Below are 24,637 nucleotides of genomic sequence, written 5' to 3' on the forward strand. Positions count from 1 at the left end.
CATCACTGCATCCCATTCCTCCCCCACTCCCCTTACGTCCTTTGCTCTCACCTTTTTCCATTCTGCACTCAGTCTCTACTGTTACTTCCTCACACAAGTCTTCTTCCCAAACTCAATTACTCTCACCACTCTCTTCACCCCAACATTTTCTCTTCTTTTCTGAAAACCTCTACAAATCTTCACCTTCGCCTACAGAAGATAATGATCAGATATCCCTCCAGTTCCACCTCTCAGTACATTAACATCCAAAAGTCTCCTCTTTCACACGCCTATCAATTAACATGTAATCCAATACCGCTCTCTGGCCATGTTCCCTACTTACATACTTATAATTATGTAAATCTCTCTTTTTAAGCCAGGTATTCTAAACCATCAGTCCTTTTTCAGCACACAAATCTACAAGCTCTGCACCATTTCCATTTACAATGCTGAACACCCCATGTACACCAAGTATTCCCTCAACTGCCACATTACTCACCTTTGCATTCAAATCACCCATCACTATAACCCAGTCTCGTGCATTAAAACTACTGCTCCCAAAACATTTGCCTCTCATGATCATTCTTTTCATGCCCAGGTGCATAGGCACCAATAATCACCCATCTCTCTCCATCCAATTTCAGTTTTCCCCATATCAATCTAGAGTTTACTTTCTTACACTCTATCACACTTCCACAACTCCTGTTTCAGGAGTAGGACTACTTCTTCCTTTGCTCTTTTCCTCTCACCAACCCCTGACTTTACTCCCAAAACATTCCCAAACCACTCTTCCCTTTTACCCTTGAGCTTCATTTCACTCAGAGCCAAAACATCGAGGTTCGTTTCTTCAAACATACTACCTGTCTCTCCTTTTTTCTCATCATGTTTACATCCACACACATTTAGACACCCCAATCTGAACCTTGGGGGAGGATGAGCACTCTCCACATGACTCCTTCTTCTGTTTCCCCTTTTAGAAAGTTAAAATACAAGGAGTTAAGGGTTTCTGGCTCCCCGCTCTAATCCCCTTTAGTCGGCTTCTATGACTAGTGGGGCATGCGTGGGAAGTATTCTTTCTCCCCTATCCCCAGGGGATGTGTTTTTATTTATTATAGTTTGTTGCTGTGTCCCCTATCCTCAGTGGATATGTTTTTATTCATTATACTTTGTCGTTGTCTCCCATGTTAGCGAGGTAGTGCAAGGAAACATGAAAGATTGGCCCAAACCCCCCCCACATAGGTATATACATAAATGTGCACACACACACATATACATTTCAATGTTTTTTTTTTTTTTTTTTTTTTTTTTTTTTTTTTTTATACTTTGTCGCTGTCTCCCGCATTTGCGAGGTAGCGCAAGGAAACAGACGAAAGAAATGGCCCCCCCCCCCATACACATGTATATACACACGTCCACACACGCAAATATACATACCTACACAGCTTTCCATGGTTTACCCCAGATGCTTCACATGCCTTGATTCAATCCACTGACAGCACGTCAACCCCTGTATACCACATCGCTCCAATTCACTCTATTCCTTGCCCTCCTTTCACCCTCCTGCATGTTCAGGCCCCGATCACACAAAATCTTTTTCACTCCATCTTTCCACCTCCAATTTGGTCTCCCTCTTCTCCTCGTTCCCTCCACCTCCGACACGTATATCCTCTTGGTCAATCTTTCCTCACTCATTCTCTCCATGTGCCCAAACCATTTCAAAACACCCTCTTCTGCTCTCTCAACCACGCTCTTTTTATTTCCACACATCTCTCTTACCCTTACGTTACTTACTCGATCAAACCACCTCACACCACACATTGTCCTCAAACATCTCATTTCCAGCACATCCATCCTCCTGCGCACAACTCTATCCATAGCCCACGCCTCGCAACCATACAGCATTGTTGGAACCACTATTCCTTCAAACATACCCATTTTTGCTTTCCGAGATAATGTTCTCGACTTCTCGACTTCCACACATTTTTCAAGGCTCCCAAAAAAATTTTCGCCCCCTCCCCCACCCTATGATCCACTTCCGCTTCCATGGTTCCATCCGCTGACAGATCCACTCCCAGATATCTAAAACACTTCACTTCCTCCAGTTTTTCTCCATTCAAACTCACCTCCCAATTGACTTGACCCTCAACCCTACTGTACCTAATAACCTTGCTCTTATTCACATTTACTCTTAACTTTCTTCTTCCACACACTTTACCAAACTCAGTCACCAGCTTCTGCAGTTTCTCACATGAATCAGCCACCAGCGCTGTATCATCAGCGAACAACAACTGACTCACTTTCCAAGCTCTCTCATCCCCAACAGACTTCATACTTGCCCCTCTTTCCAGGACTCTTGCATTTACCTCCCTAACAACCCCATCCATAAACAAATTAAACAACCATGGAGACATCACACACCCCTGCCGCAAACCTACATTCACTGAGAACCAATCACTTTCCTCTCTTCCTACACGTACACATGCCTTACATCCTCGATAAAAACTTTTCACTGCTTCTAACAACTTGCCTCCCACACCATATATTCTTAATACCTTCCACAGAGCATCTCTATCAACTCTATCATATGCCTTCTCCAGATCCATAAATGCTACATACAAATCCATTTGCTTTTCTAAGTATTTCTCACATACATTCTTCAAAGCAAACACCTGATCCACACATCCTCTACCACTTCTGAAACCGCACTGCTCTTCCCCAATCTGATGCTCTGTACATGCCTTCACCCTCTCAATCAATACCCTCCCATATAATTTACCAGGAATACTCAACAAACTTATACCTCTGTAATTTGAGCACTTACTCTTATCCCCTTTGCCTTTGTACAATGGCACTATGCACGCATTCCGCCAATACTCAGGCACCTCACCATGAGTCATACATACATTAAATAACCTTACCAACCAGTCAACAATACAGTCACCCCCTTTTTTAATAAATTCCACTGCAATACCATCCAATCCTGCTGCCTTGCCGGCTTTCATCTTCCGCAAAGCTTTTACTACCTCTTCTCTGTTTACGAAATCATTTTCCCTAACCCTCTCACTTTGCACACCACCTCGACCAAAACACCCTATATCTGCCACTCTGTCATCAGACACATTCAACAAACCTTCAAAATACTCATTCCATCTCCTTCTCACATCACCACTACTTGTTATCACCTCCCCATTTACGCCCTTCACTGAAGTTCCCATTTGCTCCCTTGTCTTACGCACCCTATTTACCTCCTTCCAGAACATCTTTTTATTCTCCCTAAAATTTACTGATAGTCTCTCACCCCAACTCTCATTTGCCCTTTTTTTCACCTCTTGCACCTTTCTCTTGACCTCCTGTCTCTTTCTTTTATACTTCTCCCACTCAATTGCATTTTTTCCCTGCAAAAATCGTCCAAATGCCTCTCTCTTGTCTTTCACTAATACTCTTACTTCTTCATCCCACCACTCACTACCCTTTCTAAACAGCCCACCTCCCACTCTTCTCATGCCACAAGCATCTTTTGCGCAATCCATCACTGATTCCCTAAATACATCCCATTCCTCCCCCACTCCCCTTACTTCCATTGTTCTCACCTTTTTCCATTCTGTACACAGTCTCTCCTGGTACTTCCCCACACAGGTCTCCTTCCCAAGCTCACTTACTCTCACCACCTTCTTCACCCCAACATTCACTCCTCTTTTCTGAAAACCCATACTAATCTTCACCTTAGCCTCCACAAGATAATGATCAGACATCCCTCCAGTTGCACCTCTCAGCACATTAACATCCAAAAGTCTCTCTTTCGCACGCCTGTCAATTAACACGTAATCCAATAACGCTCTCTGGCCATCTCTCCTACTTACATAAGTATACTTATGTATATCTCGCTTTTTAAACCAGGTATTCCCAATCATTTCAATGTATACATACATATACATACACAGACATATGCATATACACACATGTACATATACATAAATGCTGCCTCCATCCATTCCCGCTGCCACCCCACCACACATGAAATGGCACCCCCACATCCACCCGCATGCGCTCTAGGTAGCACTAGGAAAAGACAACAAAGGCCACATTCGTTTACACTCAGTGTCTAGCTGTCATGTGTAATGCATTGAAACCACAGCCCTTTCCACATCCAGGCCCCATAAAACTTTCCATGGTTTCCCCAGATACTTCACATGGATTTGTATCTAGGATTTATGGATCTGGAGAAGGCATAAAATAGAGTTGATAGAGATGCTCTATGGAAGGTATTTTTTTAATATTATACTTTGTAGCTGTCTCCTGTGTTAGAGAGGTAGCTCAAGGTAACATAAAAGAATGGCCCAACCCACCCACATACACATGTATGTACATACACGTCCACACGCGCGTATATACATACCTATACATCTCAACGTATACATATATGTACACACGCAGACATATACATATATACACATGTACATAATTCATACTGTCTGCCTTTATTCATTCCCATCGCCACCCTGCTACACATGAAATAACAACCCCCTCCCCCCACATTGTACGAGGTAGCGCTAGGAAAAGACAACAAAGGCCGCATTCATTCACATTCAGTCTCTAGCTGTCATGTATAATGCACTGAAACCACACCTTCCTTTCTACATCCAGGCCCCACAGAACTTTCCATGGTTTACCCCAGATACTTCACATACCCTGGTTCAATCCATTGACTGCATGTCGACCCCGTAATACCATATCGTTCCAATTCACCCTATTCCTTGTGCGCCTTTGACCCTCCTGCATGTTCAGGCCCTGGTCACTCACAATCTTTTTCACTCCATCTTTCCACCTCCAATTTGGTCTCCCACTTCTCGTTCCCTCCACCTCTGACACGTATATCCTCTTGGTCAATCTTTCCTCACTCATTTTCTCCATGTGACCAAACCATTTCAAAACACCCTCTTCTGCTCTCTCAACCAAACTCTCTTTATTACCACACATCTCTCTTACCCTTTCATTACTTCCACACATTCTTCAACACTCCCATAATTTTTGCCCCCTCCCCACTCTACGATTCACTTCTGCGTCCATGGTTTCATCCACTGCCAAATCCACTCCCTGATATCTAAAACACATCACTTCCTCCAGTTTTTCTCCATTCAAACTTCCCCAACCAATTGACTTGTCCCTCAACCCTACTGTACCTAATAACCTTGCTCTTATTCACATTTACTCTCAGCTTTCTTCTTTCACACACTCTACTAACTCAGTCACCAGCTTTTGCAGTTTCTCACCCAAATCAACCACCAGCACTGTATGATCAGCGAACAACAACTGACTCACTTCCTAAGCTCTCTCATCCACAACAGACTGCATACTTACCCCTCTTTCCAAAATTCTTGCATTCGCCTCCCTAACAACCCCATCCATAAACAAATTAAACAACCATGGAGACATCACGCACCCCTGCCACAAACCAACATTCACTGAGAACCAATCACTTTCCTCTCTTCCTACACGTACACATGCCTTACATCCTCGATAAAAACTTTTAACTGCTTCTAACAACTTGCCTCCCACACCATATATTCTTGATACCTTCCACAGAGCATCTCTATCAATTTTATCATATCCCTTCTCCAGATCCATAAATGCTACATACAAATCCATTTGCTTTTCTAAGTATTTCTCACATACATTCTTCAAAGCAAACACCTGATCCACACATCCTCTGCCACTTCTGAAACCGCACTGCTCTTCCCCAATCTGATGCTCTGTGCCTGCCTTCACCTTCTCAATCAAAACCCCCCCCCCCATATAATTTCCCAGGAATAGTCAACAAACTTATACCTCTGTAATTTGAGCACTCACTTTTATCCCCTTTGCCTTTGTACAATGGCACTATGCAAGCATTCCACCACTCCTCAGGCACCTCACCATGAGTCAAATATACATTAAATATCCTTACCAACCAGTCAACAATACAGTCACCCCCTTTTTTTTTTTAATAAATTCCACCGCAATACCATCCAAACCCGCTGCCTTGCCGGCTTTCATCCGCCACAAAGCTTTTACTACCTCTTCTCTGTTTACCAAATCATTTTCTCTAACCCTCTCACTTTGCACTCCACCTCAACCAAAACACCCTACATCTTCCACTAGATCATCAAACACATTCAACAAACCTTCAAAATACTCACTCCATCTCCTTCTCACATCACCACTACATGTTATCACCTTCCCATTAGCCCCCTTCACTGATGTTCCCATTTGTTCCCTTGTCTTATGCACTTTATTTACCTCTTTCCAAAACATCTTTTTATTCTCCCCATAAAATTTAATGATACTCTCTCAACCCAACTCTCATTTGCCCTCTTTTTCACCTCTTCACATTTCTCTTGACCTCTCAATCAATACTCTCCCATGTAATTTCCCAGGAATACTCAAAAAACTTATACCTCTGTAATTTGAACACTCACCTATATCTGCTTTGCCTTTGTACAATTGCACTATGCGTGCATTGCGCCAGTCCTCAGGCACTTCACCATGAGCCATACATACATTGAATATCCTCACCCACCAGTCAACAACAGTCACCCCCTTTTTTAATTTATTCCCCTGTAATACCATCTAAACCCGCCGCCTTGCTGGTTTTCATCATCCGCAAAGCATTCGCTACTTCTCTGTTTGCCAAACCATTCTCCCTGACCCTCTCACTTCGCACACCACCTTGACCAAAACACCCTATATCTGCCACTCAGTCATCTAACACATTCAACAGCCTTCAAAATACTCACTCCATCTCCTTCTCACATCACCACTACTTGTTATTAACTCGCCACTCACTCATCTAACACATTCAGCAACCTTCAAAATACTCAATCCATCTCCTTCTCACATCACCACTACTTGTTATTACCTCCCCATTAGCCCCCTTCACCAATTTCCCATTTGTTCTCTTGTCTTACGTAATTTATTTGCCTCCTTCCAAAACATCTCTTTATTCTCCATAAAATTTAATGATACTCTCTCACCCCAACTATCAGTTGCCCTCTTTTTCACTGCTGGCACCTTTCTCTTGACCTCCTGCCTCTTTGCCTGCAAAAATCGTCCAAATGCCTTTCTCTTCTCTTTCACTAATAATCTCACTTCTTCATCCCACCACTCACTACCCTTTCTAATCTGCCCACCTTCCACACTTCTCATGCCACGAGCATTTTTTGCGCAAGCCATCACTGCATCCCATTCCTCCCCCACTCCCCTTACGTCCTTTGCTCTCACCTTTTTCCATTGTGCACTCAGTCTCTCCTGTTACTTCCTCACACAAGTCTCCTTCCCAAGCTCATTTACTCTCACCACTCTCTTCACCCCAACATTTTCTCTTCTTTTCTGAAAACCTCTACAAATCTTCACCTTCGCCTCCAGAAGATAATGATCAGACATCCCTCCAGTTCCACCTCTCAGCACATTAACATCCAAAAGTCTCCTCTTTCACACGCCTATCAATTAACATGTAATCCAATACTGCTCTCTGGCCATATGCCCTACTTACATACGTATACTTATGTATATCTCTCTTTTAAACCAGGTATTCCAAACCATCAGTCCTTTTTCAGCACACAAATCTACAAGCTCTTCACCATTTCCATTTACAACACTAAACACCTCATATACACCAATTATTCCCTCAACTGCCACATTACTCACCTTTGCATTCAAATCACCCATCTCTATAACCCAGTCTCGTGCATCAAAACTACTAACACACTAATTTAGCTGCTCTCAAAACACTTGCCTCTCATGATCTTTCTTCTCATGCCCAGGTGCATAGGCACCAATAATCACCCATCTCTCCATCCAATTTCAGTTTTATCCATATCAATCTAGAGTTTACTTTCTTTCTATCACACTCTCACAACTCCTGTTTCAGGAGTAGGACTACTTCTTCCTTTGCTCTTGTCCTCTCACTAACCCCTGACTTTACTCCCAAAACATTCCCAAACCACTCTTCCCTTTTACCCTTGAGCTTCATTTCACTCAGAGCCAAAACATCGAGGTTCCTTTCTTCAAGCATACTACCTGTCTCTCCTTTTTTCTCATCTTGTTTACATCCACACACATTTTGACACCCCAGTCTGAACCTTGGGGGAGGATGAGCACTCCCCACATGACTCCTTCCTCTGTTTCACCTTTTAGAAAGTTAAAATACAAGGAGTTGAGGGTTTCTAGCCCCCTGCTCCCATCCTCTTTAGTCACCTTCTGTGACATGTGGGGCATGCGTGGCAAGTATCCTTTCTACCCTATCCCCAGGGGATGTGTTTTTATTTATTATACTTTGTCGGTGTCTCCCCTATCCCCTGTGGATATGTTTTTATTCATTATACTTTGTCACAGTCTCCCACGTTCGCGAGGTAGTGCAAGGAAACATGAAAGAATAGCCCAACCCCCCCACATACACATGTATATACATAAATGCCCACGCACACACATATACATTTCAATGTATACATACATATACATACACAGACATATGCATATATACACATGTACATATACGTAAATGCTGCCTCCATCCATTCCCACCGCCACCACACCCTACATGAAATGACACCCACCCTCCGCCTGCATGCATGCTAGGTAGCACTAGGAAAAGACAACAAAGGCCACATTCGTTCACACTCAGTCTCAAGCTATCATGTGTAATGCACCGAAACCACAGCCCTTTCCACATTCAGGCCCTACAAAACTTTCCATGGTTTCCCTAGACACTTCACATGCATTTGTATGTAGGATTTATGGATCTGGAGAAGGCATAAGATAGAGTTGATGAGATGCTCTATGGAAGGTATTTTTTTAATATTATACTTTGTAACTGTCTCCCGTGTTAGCAAGGTAGCGCAAGGAAACAGATAAAAGAATGGCCCAACCCACCCACATACAAATGTATATACATACACGTCCACACATGCACATATACATACCTATACATCTCAGCGTATACATATATGTACACACACAGACATATACATATATACACATGTACATAATTCATACTGTCTGCTTTTATTCATTACCATTGCCACCCCGTTACACATGAAATAACAACCCCCTACCTCCGCATTGCGCGAGGTAGCGCTAAGAAAAGACAACAAAGGCCACATTTGTTCACACTCAGTCTCTCGCTCTCCTGTATAATGCACCGAAACCACAGCTCCCTTTCCACATCCAGGCCCCACAGAACTTTCCATGGTTTACTCCAGACGCTTCACATACCCTGGTTCAATCCATTGACAGCATCATTCCAATTCATTCTATTCCTTGCACGCCTTTCACCCTCCTGCATGTTCAGGCACCAATCACTCAAAATCTTTTTCACTCCATCTTTCCACCTCTAATTTGGTCTCCCATTTCTCCTCGTTCGCTCCACCTCTGACACATATATCCTCTTGGTCAATCTTTCCTCACTCATTCTCTCCATGTGACCAAACCCTTTCAAAATACCCTCTTCTGCTCTCTCAACCACACTCTTTTTATTACCACACATCTCTCTTACCCTTTCATTACTTAATCAAACCACCTCACACCACATATTGTCCTCAAACATCTCATTTCCAGGACATCCACCCTCCTCGGCACAACTCTATCTATAGCCCACGCCTCGCAACCATATAACATTGTTGGATCCCCTATTCCTTCAAACATACCCATTTTTGCTTTCCAAGATAACGTTCTTGGCTTCCACCCATTCTTCATCGCCCCCAAAATTTTTGCCCACTCCCCACCCTACGATTCACTTCTGTGTCCATGGGTCCATCCACTGCCAAATCCACTCCCAGATATCCAAAACACTTCACTTCCTCCAGTTTCTCTCCATTCAACCTTACCTCCCAGTTGACTTGTCCCTCAACCCTACTGTACCTAATAACCTTGCTCTTATTCACATTTACTCTCAACTTTCTTCTTTCACTCACTTTACCAAACTCAGTCACTGGCTTTTGCAGTTTCTCACCCTAATCAGCGCTGTATGATCAGCGAACAACAACTGACTCACTTCTCAAGCTCTCTCATCCACAACAGACTGCATACTTGCACCTCTTTCCAAAACTCTTGCATTCACCTACCTAACAACCCCATCCATAAGCAAATTAAACAACCATGGAGACATCACTCACCCATGACACAAACCTACATTCACTGAGAACCAATCACTTTACTCTCTTCCTACACATACAAATGCCTTACATCCTCGATAAAAACTTTTCACTGCTTCTAACAACTTGCCTCCCACACCATATATTCTTAATACCTTCCACAGAGCATCTCTATCAACTTTTATCATATGCCTTCTCTAGAGCCATAAATGCTACATACAAATCCATTTGCTTTTCTAAGTATTTCTCACATACATTCTTCAAAGCAAACTCCTGATTCACACATCCTGTACCACTTCTGAAACCACACTGCTCTTCCCCAATCTGATGCTCTGTACATGCCTTCACTCTCTCAATCAATACCCTCCCATATAATTTCCCACGAATACTCAACAAACTTATACCTCTGTAATTTGAGCACTAACTTTTATCCCGTTTGCCTTTGTACAATGGCAATATGCAAGCATTCCGCCAATCCTCAGGCACCTCACCATGAGTCATACATAATTTAAATAATTTTACCAACCAGTCAACATTACAGTCACCCCCTTTTTAATAAATTCCACTGCGGTACCATCCAAACCCGCTGCCTTGCCGGCTTTCATCTTCCGCAAAGCTTTTACAACCTCCTTTCTGTGTACCAAATCATTCTCCCTAACCTTCTCACTTTGCACACCACCTCGACCAAAACACCCTATATCTGCCGCTCTGTCATCAAACACATTCAACAAACCTTCAGAATACTCACTCCATCACCTTTTCACATTACCACTACTTGTTATCACCTCCCCATTACCCCCCTTCACTGATGTTCCCATTTGTTCCCTTGTCTTATGCACTTTATTTACCTCTTTCCAAAATATCTTTTTATTCTCCCTAAAATTTGATAATACTCTCTCACCCCAACTCTCATTTGTCCTCTTTTTCACGTATTGCACCTTTCTCTTGACCTCCTGCCTCTTTCTTTTATACATCTCCCACTCATTTGCATTACTTCCCTGCAAAAATCATCCAAATTTCTCTCTCTTCTCTTTCACTAATAATCTTACTTCTTCATCCCACCACTCTCTACCCTTTCTAATCTGCCCACCTCCCATGCTTCTCATGCCACAAGCATCTTTTGCACAAGCCATCACTGCTTCCTTAAATACATCCCATTCCTCCTCCACTCCCCTTAAGTCCTTTGTTCTCACCTTTTTCCATTCTGTACTCAGTGTCTCCTGGTACTTCCTCACACAAGTCTCCTTCCCAAGCTCACTTACTCTCACCACTCTCTTCACCCCAACATTTTTTCTTCTTTTCTGAAAACCTCTCCAAATCTTCAACCGTCTCCACAAGATAATGATCAGACATCCCTCCAGTTGCACCTCTCAGCACATTAACATCCAAGATCTCTCTTTCGTGCGCCTATCAATTAACACCTAATCCAATAACGCTCTCTGGTCATCTCTCCTACTTACATACGTATACTTAAGTATATCTTTTATTTTAAACCAGGTGTTCCCAATCACCAGTCCTTTTTCATCACATAAATCTACAAGCTCTTCACCATTTCCATTTGCAACACTGAACACCCCATGTACACCAATTATTCCCTCAACTGCCACATTACTCACCTTTGCACTGAAATCACCCATCACTATAGCCCGGTCTCGTGCATCAAAACTACTAACACACTCATTCAGCTACTCCCAAAACACTTGCCTCTCATGATCTTTCTTCTCATGCCCAGGTGCATATGCACCAATAATCACCCATCTCTCTCCATCCACTTTCAGTTTTACCCATATCAATCCAGAGTTTACTTTCTTACACTCTATCACATACTCCCACCACTCCTGTTTCAGGAGTGCTACTCCATCCCTTGCTCTTGTCCTCTCACTAACCCTTACTTTACTCCCAGGACATTCCCAAACCACTCTTCCCCTTTACCCTTGAGCTTCGTTTCACTCGGAGCCGAAATATCCAGGTTCCTTTCCTCAAAGATACTACCTATCTCTCCTTTTTTATCATCTTGGTTACATCCACACACCCCAATCTGAGCCTTCGAGGAGGATGAGCACTGCTCACGTGACTCCTTCTTCTGTTTCCCTGTTTAGAAATTTAGAATACAAGGAGGGGAGGGTTTCTAGCCCCCTGCTCCTGTCCCCTTTAGTCGCCTTCTACGATATGTGAGGAATGCGTGGGAAGTATTCTTTCTCCCTATTCCCAGGGGGGATAATTTGTTACATCCTTGGTTAAAACTTTTCACTGCTTCTAGCAACTTACCTCCCACACCATATACTCTTAAAACTTCCCAGAAAGCATCTCTATCCACCCTATCATATGCCCTCTCGAGATCCACAAATGTTACATACAAATCCATCTGTTTTTCCAAGTATTTCTCTCATATATTCTTCAAAGCAAACACCTGATCCACACAACCTCTACCACTTCTGAAACCACACTGCTCTCTTCCAATCTGATGCTCTGTGCATGCCTTTACCCTCTCAATCAGTACCCTCCCATATAATTTCCCAGTAACACTCAACAACAGTCTGATGCTCTGTACATGCCTTAACCCTCTCAATCAGTACCCTCCCATATAATTTCCCAGGAATACTCAACAAACTTATACCTTGTAATTTGAGCACTCATCTTTATCCACTCTGCCTTTGTACAGTGGCACTATGCATGCTTGCTGCCAATCCTCAGGCTTTTTACCATGATACTTACATACATTGAATATCCTTGCCAACCAATCAACAACACAATCACTCCCTTTTTTGATAGATTTCAGTACAATACCATCTAAAGAAAAGAAGAGAGAATGTTGGGGAGGAGAGACAGGTGAGAGTAAGTGAGCTTGGAAAGGAGACGTGTGGGGAAGTACCAGGAGAGATTGAGTGCAGAATGTTAAAAGGTGAGAGCAAATGACACAAGGGGAGTGGGGGAAGAATGGGATGTATTTAGGGAAGCAGTGATAGCTTGCGTGAAAGATGCATGTGGCATGAGAAAGGTGGGAGGTGAGCAGATTAGAAAGGGTAGTGAGTGGTGGGATGAAGAAGTAAGATTATTATTGAAAGAGAAGAGAGAGGCATTTGGATGATTTTTGCAGGAAAGTAGTGCAAATGTCTAGATGTGTACAAGAAAGCAGCAGGAGGTTAAATAAAAGGTGCAAGAGGTGAAGAAGAGGGCAAATGAGTGTTGGGGTGAGAGAGTATCATTACCTTTTAGGGAGAATGAAAAGATGTTTCAGAAATAGGTAAATACAGTGCGTAAAAGAAGAGAACAAATGGGAACACCGGTGAAGGGGGCAAATGGGCAGGTTATAACATGTAGTGATGAAGTGAGAAGGAGATGGAGTGAATATTTTGAAGGTTTGTTGAATGTGTTTGATGATAGAGTGGCAGATATAGAATATTTTGGTTGGGTTGGTAAGGAAAGTGAGAGGGCCAGGGAGGATGATTTGGTAAACAGAGAAGAGGTAGTGAAAGCTTTGCGGAAGATGGAATCCTCCAAGGCAGCCGGATTTGGATGATATTGCTGTGGAATTTATTAAAAAAGGGGGTGACTGTGTTGTTGATTGGTTGGTAAGGATATTCAGTGTATGTATGGATCATGCTGAAGTGCCTGAGGATTGGTGGAATGCATGCATAGTGCCATAGTACAAGGGCAAAGGGGATAAAGGTGAGTGTTCGAATTACAGGGGCATAAGTTTGTTGAGTATTCCTGGTAAATTATATGGGAGGGTATTGATTAGAGAGGGTAAAGGCATGTACAGAGCATCAGATTGCAGAAGAGCAGTATGGTCTCAGAAGTGGTAGAAGATGTGTGGATCAGGTGTTTGCTTTGAAGAATGTATGTGAGAAATGCTTAGAGAAACAAATGAATTTGTATGTAGCATTTATGGATCTGTAGAAGGCATATGATAGGGTTGATAGAGATGCTTTTGGAAGGTTATAAGAGTATATGGTGTGGGAGGAAAGTTGCTAGAAGCAGTGAAAAGTTTTCAGCAAGTATGTAAGGAAGAGAGGAAAGTGATTGATTCCCAGTGAATGTCAGTTTGTGTTACGAGTGTATGATGTCTCCAGTGTTGTTTAATTTTTAATTAGTATATGGATGGAGTTGTTAGGGAGGTGAATGCAAGAGTTTTGGAGAGAGGGGCAAGTATGCAGTCTGTTGTGGATGAGAAGGCTTGAGAAGTGAGTCAGGTGTTATGATACAGCGCTGGTAGCTGATTCGTGTGAGAAACTGCAAAAGTTGGTGACTGATTTTGATAAAGTGTGTGGAAGAAGAAAGTTGAGAGTAAATGTGAATAAGAGTAAGTTTATTAGATTCAGTAGGGTTGAGGGACAAGTTAATTGGGAGGTAAGTTTGAATAGAGAAAAACTGGAGGAAGTGAAGTGTTTTAGATATCTGGGAGTGGACTTAGCAGCAGATGGAACCATTGAAGTGGATGTGAGTTTGGGGGGGGGGGGGAATCTGGTAGCATTGAAGAATGTGTGGTAGTAAAAAAAGGTGTGGTTGAGAGAGCAGATGTGTTGAAATGGTTTGGACACTTGGAGAGAATGAGTGAGGAAAGATTGACAAAGAGGATATATGTCTCAGAGGTGTGGTGAAGAAGGAGAAGCGTGGGACCACATTGGAGGTGGAAGGATGGAGTTAGGGAGATTTTGGTTGATCAGGGCTTGAACATACAGCAGGGTGAAAGGTGTTCAAGGAACAGAGTGAATTGGAACGATGTGGTTTGCCAGGGTCGACGTGCTGTCAGTGGATTAAACCAGGGCATGTGAATTGGCTGGGGTATACCATGGAAAGGTGTGTGTGGCCTTGATGTGGAAAAGGAGCTGTGGTTTCAGTGCATTACACATGACAGCTAGAGACTGAGTGTGGACAATTGTAGTCTTTTTTTGTCTGTTCCCAGCACTGCCTCACTGGAGGGGTTGGATGCTATTTCATGTGTAGCAGGGTGGCAAGGGGAATGGATGAAGGGAGCAAGTATGGATGTGTACGTGTGTATATGTATGTATATGTATGTGTATGTTGGAGTATATATGCATGTACATGTCCGTGTGTGGGTGTTTATGTATATACATGTGTATATGGGTGGGTTGGGACATTCTTCGTCTGTTTCCTTGCACTACCTCGCTAACGCGGGAGATATTTCATGTGTGGCGGGGTGGCAACGGGAATGAATTATGTACATGTACATGTGTATATTTGTATATGTTTTTGTATGTATATATATGTATACATTTAAATGTATAGGTATGTATATATGCGTGTGTGGACGTGTATGTATATACATGTGTATGTGGGTGGGTTGGGCCATTCTTTCGTCTGTTTCCTTGCGCTACCTCGCTAACGCGGGAGACAGTGACAAGGTATAGTAACTATTTATATTCATATACATATACTTTCTATACTTAATCACTGTTTCCCGTGTTGGCGAGGTAGCGGCAGGAAACAGGCAAAGAATGGCCCATCCACTCATATACACACATATACATATCCATAAATGCACATACATGCACATATACATACATGTACATACACAGACAGGAATGGATGAAGGCAAGCAAGTATGAATATGTACAAGTGTATATATGTTTATGTCTGTGGATGTATTTTATTTTATATTTTTTATACTTTGTCGCTGTCTCCTGCGTTAGCGAGGTAGCGCAAGGAAACAGACGAAAGAATGGCCCAACCCACCCACATACACATGCTTATACATACACATCCACACACGCACATATACCTACCTATACATTTCAATGTATACATATATATACATACACAGACCTATACATATTTACACATGTACATAAGTCATACTTGCTGCCTTCATTCATTCCTGTCACCACCCAGCCACATGTGAAATAACCACCCCTGCATGCGCGAGGTAGTGCTAGGAAAAGACAATAAAGGCCACCTTCGTTCACACTCAGTCTCTAGCTGTCATGTATAATGCACTGAAACCACAGCTCACTATCCACATCCAGGCTTCATATATCTTTTTGTGGTTTACCCCAGATGCTTCACATGCCTTGGTTCTTCCATTAACAGCACATCGACCCAGGTATACCACATCATTCTAACGTACTATATTCCTTGTACACCTCTCTCCCTCCTGTGTATTTAGTCCCTGATCACTCAAAATGTTTTTTACTCCATCCTTCCACCTCCAGTTTCGTCTCTGGCTTCTTGTTCCCTTCACCTCTGACTTTTATATGTATCTTCTTTGTCAATCTTTCCTCTCTCATTCTCTCCATATGTTTTCAAACCATTTGAACACACCCTCTTCTGCTCTCTTAACCACATTCTTTTTATTTCCACACATCTCTCCTACTCTTTCACTACTTACTCACTCAAACCACCTCACACCGCATATTGTCCTCAGAAATTTCATTTCCAACGCATCCACCCTCCTCCATACAACCCTATCTATAACCCATGCCTCACAACCATATACCATTGTTGGATCTACTGTTCCATCTAACTTACCCATTTTTGCTCTCTGAGGTAATGTTCCATCCTTCCACACATTCCTCATCACTCACAGAATCTTTGTCCCCTCCTCCACCCAGTGACTCACTTCCACTTCCATGGTTCCATTCACTGCTAAGTCTTCTCTCAGATATCTAAAACACTTCACTTAATCTGATATTTTACATTCAAACTTACATCCCAATTATCTGTTCCTCAACCCTACTGAATCTTGCTCTTATTCACATTTACTCTCAATTTTCTTGTCACACACTTTTTCAGACTTAGTCACCTACTTCTGCAGTTTCTCACTCAAATCAACAACTATAGTTGTATCATCAGTGAACAACTGACTCACCTCCCAGGCCCTCTCATCCCCAATAGACAGCATTCTTGGCCCTTTCTCTAAAATTCTTGCGCTTACCTCCCTAACCACTCCATCCATAAACAAATTAAACTACCATGGGGACATCATCCACCCCTGCCTTAGACTGACATTCACTGGGAACCAATCACTCTCCTGTCTTCTTACTCATAAATATGCCTTACTTCCTTGGTAAAAACTTTTCACTGCTTCCAGCAACTTACCTCTCACACCATATACCCTTAAGACCTTCCACTAAGCTTCTCTATCAACCCTATTGTATGCCTTCTCCAGATCCATGAATGCTACATGCAAATCCATCTGTTTTTCTAAGTATTTCTCATACACATTCTTAAAAGCAAACACCTGATCCACACATCCACTACCACTTCTGAAATGACATTGCTCTTCCCCAATCTAATGCTTTGTACATGCCTTCACCCTCTCAATCAATACCCTCCCATGAAATTTCCCAGGAATACTCAAGAAATTTATGCCTATGTAGTTTGAACACTCACCTTTATGCCCTTTGCCTTCATACGATGGCACTATACATGCATTCGGCCAATCCTCAGGTACTTCACCATGGCCCATACTAACATTTAGTATCCTTACCAACCAATCAACAACACATTCACCCACTTTTTTAATAAATGCTACTGCAGTATCATCCAAACCTGCTGCCTTGCTGGATTTCATCTTCCGTAAAACCTTGATTCCCTCTTCTCTCTTAACCAAACCATTCTCCCTGACCCTCTCACTTCACACACTACCCTGATTTAACTCCCTATATCTGCCACTCTATCATCAAACACATTCAACAAACCTTCAAAATCCTCACTCCATCTCCTTCTCACTTCATCACTACCCATTATTTACTTCCCCACTTGCCCCCTTCACCGATGTTCCCATTTGTTCTCTTGTCTTAAGCATGTTGTTTACCTCCTTCCAAAATATCTTTTTATTCTTCCTAAAATTTAATGATACTCTCTCACTCCAACTCTCATTTGCCATCCTTTTCAACTCTTGCACCTTTCTCTTGACCTCATGCCACTTTCTTTTTTACATTTCCCAGTCACTTGCACTCTTTGCAAGTATCATCCAGACGCCTTTCTTTTCTCTTTACTAACAACCTTACTTCTTGATCCCACCGCTCACTACCCTCTTTAATATGCCCTCCTCTCACCTTTCTCATGCCACATGCATCCTTTGCACAAGCTATCACTGCTTCCCTAAATACATCCCATTTTTCACTCACTCCCCTTGCATTATTTGCTCTCACCTTTTATCATTCTGCACTCAATCTCTCTTGGTACTTCTCACAGAAGTGTCCTTTCTATGCTCACTTACTCTTACCACTCTCTTCTCCCAAACATTTTTTTCTTCTTTTTTTTTTTTTTTTTTTTTTTGAAAACCTCTGCAAATCTTCGCCTCTGCCTCCATGAGATTGTGATCATACATCCCTCCAGCTGTCCCTCTCAGCACATTACCATGGAAAAGTCTCTCTTTTACACACCTATCAATTAACACGTAATCTACTAATGCCATTTGACCTCTCCTACTCACATTTTATATTTTTTTTTTATTATACTTTGTCGCTGTCTCCCGCGTTTGCGAGGTAGCGCAAGGAAACAGACGAAAGAAATGGCCCAACCCCCCCCCCCCATACACATGTATATACATACATCCACACACGCAAATATACATACCTACACAGCTTTCCATGGTTTACCCCAGACGCTTCACATGCCTTGATTCAATCCACTGACAGCACGTCAACCCCGGTATACTACATCGCTCCAATTCACTCTATTCCTTGCCCTCCTTTCACCCTCCTGCATATTCAGGCCCCGATCACACAAAATCTTTTTCACTCCATCTTTCCACCTCCAATTTGGTCTCCCTCTTCTCCTCGTTCCCTCCACCTCCGACACATATATCCTCTTGGTCAATCTTTCCTCACTCATTCTCTCCATGTGCCCAAACCACTTCAAAACACCCTCTTCTGCTCTCTCAACCACGCTCTTTTTATTTCCACACATCTCTCTTACCCTTACGTTACTCACTCAATCAAACCACCTCACACCACACATTGTCCTCAAACATCTCATTTCCAGCACATCCATCCTCCTGCGCACAACTCTATCCATAGCCCACGCCTCGCAACCATACAACATTGTTGGAACCACTATTCCTTCAAACATACCCATTTTTGCTTTCCGAGATAATGTTCTCGACTTCCACACATTCTTCAAGGCCCCCAGAATTTTCGCCCCCTCCCCCACCCTATGATCCACTTCCGCTTCCATGGTTCCATCCGCTGCCAGATCCACTCCCAGATATCTAAAACACTTCACTTCCTCCAGTTTTTCTCCATTCAAACTCACCTCCCAATTGACTTGACCCTCAACCCTACTGTACCTAATAACCTTGCTCTTATTCACATTTACTCTTAACTTTCTTCTTTCACACACTTTACCAAACTCAGTCACCAGCTACTGCAGTTTCTCACATGAATCAGCCACCAGCGCTGTATCATCAGCGAACAACAACTGACTCACTTCCCAAGCTCTCTCATCCCCAACAGACTTCATACTTGCCCCTCTTTCCAAAACTCTTGCATTCACCTCCCTAACAACCCCATCCATAAACAAATTAAACAACCATGGAGACATCACACACCCCTGCCGCAAACATACATTCACTGAGAACCAATCACTTTCCTCTCTTCCTACACGTACACATGCCTTACATCCTCGATAAAAACTTTTCACTGCTTCTAACAACTTTCCTCCCACACCACATATTCTTAATACCTTCCACAGAGCATCTCTATCAACTCTATCATATGCCTTCTCCAGATCCATAAATGCTACATACAAATCCATTTGCTTTTCTAAGTATTTCTCACATACATTTCTCACATACATTCTTCAAAGCAAACACCTGATCCACACATCCTCTACCACTTCTGAAACCACACTGCTCTTCCCCAATCTGATGCTCTATACATGCCTTCACCCTCTCAATCAACACCCTCCCATATAATTTACCAGGAATACTCAACAAACTTATACCTCTGTAATTTGAGCTCACACTCTTATCCCCTTTGCCTTTGTACAATGGCACTATGCACGCATTCCGCCAATCCTCAGGCACCTCACCATGAGTCATACATACATTAAATAACCTTACCAACCACTCAACAATACAGTCACCCCCTTTTTTAATAAATTCCACTGCAATACCATCCAAACCTGCTGCCTTGCCGGCTTTCATCTTCCGCAAAGCTTTCACTACCTCTTCTCTGTTTACCAAATCATTTTCCCTAACCCTCTCACTTTGCACACCACCTCAACCAAAACACCCTATATCTGCCACTCTATCATCAAACACATTCAACAAACCTTCAAAATACTCACTCCATCTCCTTCTCACATCACCACTACTTGTTATCACCTCCCCATTTGCGCCCTTCACTGAAGTTCCCATTTGCTCCCTTGTCTTACGCACTTTATTTACCTCCTTCCAGAACATCTTTTTATTCTCCCTAAAATTTAATGATACTCTCTCACCCCAACTCTCATTTGCCCTTTTTTTCACCTCTTGCACCTTTCTCTTGACCTCCTGTCTCTTTCTTTTATACATCTCCCACTCAATTGCATTTTTTCCCTGCAAAAATCGTCCAAATGCCTCTCTCTTCTCTTTCACTAATACTCTTACTTCTTCATCCCACCACTCACTACCCTTTCTAATCAACCCACCTCGCACTCTTCTCATGCCACAAGCATCTTTTGCGCAATCCATCACTGATTCCCTAAATACATGCCATTCCTCCCCCACTCCCCTTACTTCCATTGTTCTCACCTTTTTCCATTCTGTACTCAGTCTCTCCTGGTACTTCCTCACACAGGTCTCCTTCCCAAGCTCACTTACTCTCACCACCCTCTTCACCCCAACATTCACTCTTCTTTTCTGAAAACCCATACAAATCTTCACCTTAGCCTCCACAAGATAATGATCAGACATCCCTCCAGTTGCACCTCTCAGCACATTAACATCCAAAAGTCTCTCTTTCGCACGCCTGTCAATTAACACGTAATCCAATAACGCTCTCTGGCCATCTCTCCTACTTACATAAGTATACTTATGTATATCTCGCTTTTTAAACCAGGTATTCCCAATCATCAGTCCTTTTTCAGCACATAAATCTACAAGCTCTTCACCATTTCCATTTACGACACTGAACACCCCATGTATACCAATTATTCCCTCAACTGCCACATTACTCACCTTTGCATTCAAATCACCCATCACTATAACCCGGTCTCGTGCATCAAAACCACTAACACACTCATTCAGCTGCTCCCAAAACACTTGCCTCTCATGATCTTTCTTCTCATGCCCGGGTGCATATGCACCCACCTCTCTCCATCAACTTTCAGTTTTACCCATATTAATCGAGAATTTACTTTCTTACACTGTATCACATACTCCCACAACTCCTGTTTCAGGAGTATTGCTACTCCTTCCCTTGCTCTTGTCCTCTCACTAACCCCTGACTTTACTCCCCAGACATTCCCAAACCACTCTTCCCCTTTACCCTTGAGCTTCGTTTCACTCAGAGCCAAAACATCCAGGTTCCTTTCCTCAAACATACTACCTATCTCCCCTTTTTTCACATCTTGGTTACATCCACACACATTTAGGCACCCCACTCTGAGCCTTCGAGGAGGATGAGCACTCCCCGCGTGACTCCTCCTTCTGTTTCCCATTTTAGAAAGTCAATACAAGGAGGGGAGGATTTCTGGCCCCCCGCTCGCCCCTCCTACTCACATATGTATACTTATTTATATCCCTTTTTTAAACTTGGTATTCCCAAACACCAGTCTTTTTTCAGCATACATATCCACAACCTCTTCACTGTTTCCATTCATGACACTGAAAACCCCATGTACACCAATTATCCCCTCAACTGCCACATTACTCACCTTCGCATTTAAATCGCCCATCACTAGAACCTGGTCTCTTGCATCAAAGCTGTTAACACACTCGCCCAGCTGCTCCTTAAAAACTTGCTTCATGATCTTTCTTATGACCAGGTGCATGAGCACGAATAATCACCAATCTCTCTCCATCCACTTTCAGTTTTGCCCAGATCAATCTAGAATTTACTTTCATACACTTTATCACATACTCCCACAGCTCCTGCTTTAGGAGTATTGCTACTCCTTCCTTAGCTCTTGTTCTCTCCCTAACCCCAGACTTTACTCACAGGACTTTCTCAATTCACTCTTCCCCTTTACCCTGAGCTTCATTTCACTCAGAGTCATAACATCCAGGTTTCTTTCCTCAAATATACTACCTATCTCTCCTTTCTTCTCATCTTTGTTACACCCACACATATTCAGACACCCCCATCTGAGCCTTCGAGGAGAATGAGCACTTCCCGCTTAACTCCTTTTGCTTCCTCTTTTAGAAATTGAAATACAAGGGTGGGAGTTTCTCCAGCCCTCTGCTTCTGCCCCCTTTAGTCATCTTTTACAACATGCAGGGAATATGAGGAAGGATTCTTTCTCCAGGGAAGGAATACTGCCCATGCACGCCTTACATTTTGTAGAAGGCAACTTAAGATGGGCTGGGGCCAAGGACTGGAAATCCTCCCCCCTTGTGTTACTAATTGAAAGAGGGAGCATTAGAAATAGCTACCTCAATCACATGGAAAGTAGCAAAAGCGCATGAAAAAATTTAATTATTATAATTGTGATTATAATGATAATAGTAAGAAGAGGAAGGAATAGAAAAAAGCAAAACATTTTTCTTCTTCAATGAGAAATTTGATCATTCAAATCCTTGTCTCTATCTATATGCTTATCTATCTATGTCTCTGATGTTTCTTCTTATAACTAGTGAACACCCGTGCCACTTCTTAGCCTTTAGTGCCTCACCCTGAACAGTTCACTGGCAGAGGGCATCTCTGGTGTAGTGTTTGCAAAGGCTCCTATACCAAATATTCCCATTAACCACTTCTGTCAAACACTGCTTAATGTTTCTATCAATTACTTCTTCCTAATGCTTTTGCCTAAAAGTTCCTACCTTTTACTTGTATTTATTGCTCTTCACATTTTGCCTAATGGCATAGCTATCCCATAGTGCTCATTGCAGGATAATTTAGAGTTACAAAGAATATGTTGTGTGAGTTATCTGTCGTCAGGTGTTATGTATGACAAGGAGAGAGTATGTGGTTGATGACAGAATGCCAGTAGTTCACATGTGGGTGAGGTAGAAAGAAAAGACAGCTACCTGGGTCAGAGGAGTGCAACTTGACAACCACTGAAGTGCAGGCTCTTAACGCAAGCATCACTAACCTTTCCGATACCCAGGCAGGTAGTGCTGGTAATGTACCTCTCTGGTTGTTAGCTGCCTGCCAGCTACTACCTACTGCTTCTATATAGATGTGTGTAACAGTACTGGTTCACACTTCTTTTCTATCTATCTCTCTGTCTATATCCTTGATGTTGTTCCTTTCGGAACTTCCTCAAGGGGTGGCCACTACAAAAGAGTCTCCATAACTGTTGGACTTTAGTACACTGAAGTTCAACTTCTTTCCTCAAGAACATAATGCAATGAGATTTTTTCAAATTTATCTTAAGGTCTTGAAAAGAAATTCTTTACAGTATGGTTGATGATATTACCTGAAGAAATATAGGAAGGATGTGGTGGTGTTTTATATCTTTGTTCAGTGAACAATGATTTTTTTTTTTAACACGGTAATTCGGAAAACTAAAGTTCCTCCAAGACCTTATTTATTAATGGAGAAGTTTTTTCTGTTCATTTCAGGTCATGGTGAATCGTATAACCCTCCACCTGAATATTTACCAATTGGAAAAAAGCGCTTTAATAGTATTCGAGAGATACCTTTCTGGAAATCATTTGTCCGTGTAAGTGCATTTTATTTCTTTTTTAACTATGATAAGGGTGCCATAGCACAAGAATTATTTTGATGGTAAAGATGAAATTGATGTGTTAGGTAGTAGTTGGTAGGGAGCCAACAACCAGGGAGGTGCATTACCAGTACTACCCAACTGGGTATTGGGAGGGTTAGTGACAGCTGAGTAGTGTGCCAGCACTTCAGTAGTTGTCAAGTTCCTAGGTAGGTGTCTTTCTTTCTGCCTCACCAACAAGTGGACTACTGGCATTCTGTCCACAGACATACAATCTTTCCTTGTCATACGTAACTCTTGACAACACTTAACTCACACAACTCATTCTTCATAACTTTAGATTTTCTTGCAGTGATCTCTGTGCACTAGCCCTGCCTTTTGGCAAAATGGAAGGAACAATAGATAGAATGGTAGGCACGAACATTAGGTAGGGTTAGTTGTTAGCAACATTAGGCAGGAGTTAGGTAGTAGTATTTAATAAGAAAATTAGGTAGGAGCCTCTCAGCCAGTGGCCTATTAAGGGCAAAGCACTAAAGGCTAAGAAGAAGCACTGGAGTTTCTTCGTTATGAAAACTATAGCCATGGCCAACGTTGCCCTTGAGAAAGTTCTAGGTGGGAACAGGCATGAGAGATATAGGTTAGGTAGATAGATAGATCCATACTGTAAGATAAGTTGTGCTTTTTCCATGGTCTGTATTTATCGTTAATCCCAGCTGAACACTGGAGGAATATTCAGGGACTCTCATGGGCAA

General features: G+C 42.5%; 1 protein-coding gene across 1 annotated transcript in view; it reads left to right on the forward strand.

Annotated features, from left to right (window-relative positions):
* The window catches only part of LOC139759048 (ribosome biogenesis protein bop1-A), a 408,882-nt gene that overhangs the window by 158,035 nt on the left and 226,210 nt on the right, over nt 1-24,637 (forward strand). The window contains exon 6 of the mRNA XM_071680955.1: nt 23,782-23,882. Within this exon, the coding sequence (XP_071537056.1) occupies nt 23,782-23,882 (101 nt within the window). The remainder of the gene's footprint in view (nt 1-23,781; nt 23,883-24,637) is intronic.

The sequence above is a fragment of the Panulirus ornatus genome, chromosome 32 (assembly GCF_036320965.1).
Source record: "Panulirus ornatus isolate Po-2019 chromosome 32, ASM3632096v1, whole genome shotgun sequence".
In the NCBI taxonomy this organism is placed as follows: domain Eukaryota; kingdom Metazoa; phylum Arthropoda; class Malacostraca; order Decapoda; family Palinuridae; genus Panulirus; species Panulirus ornatus.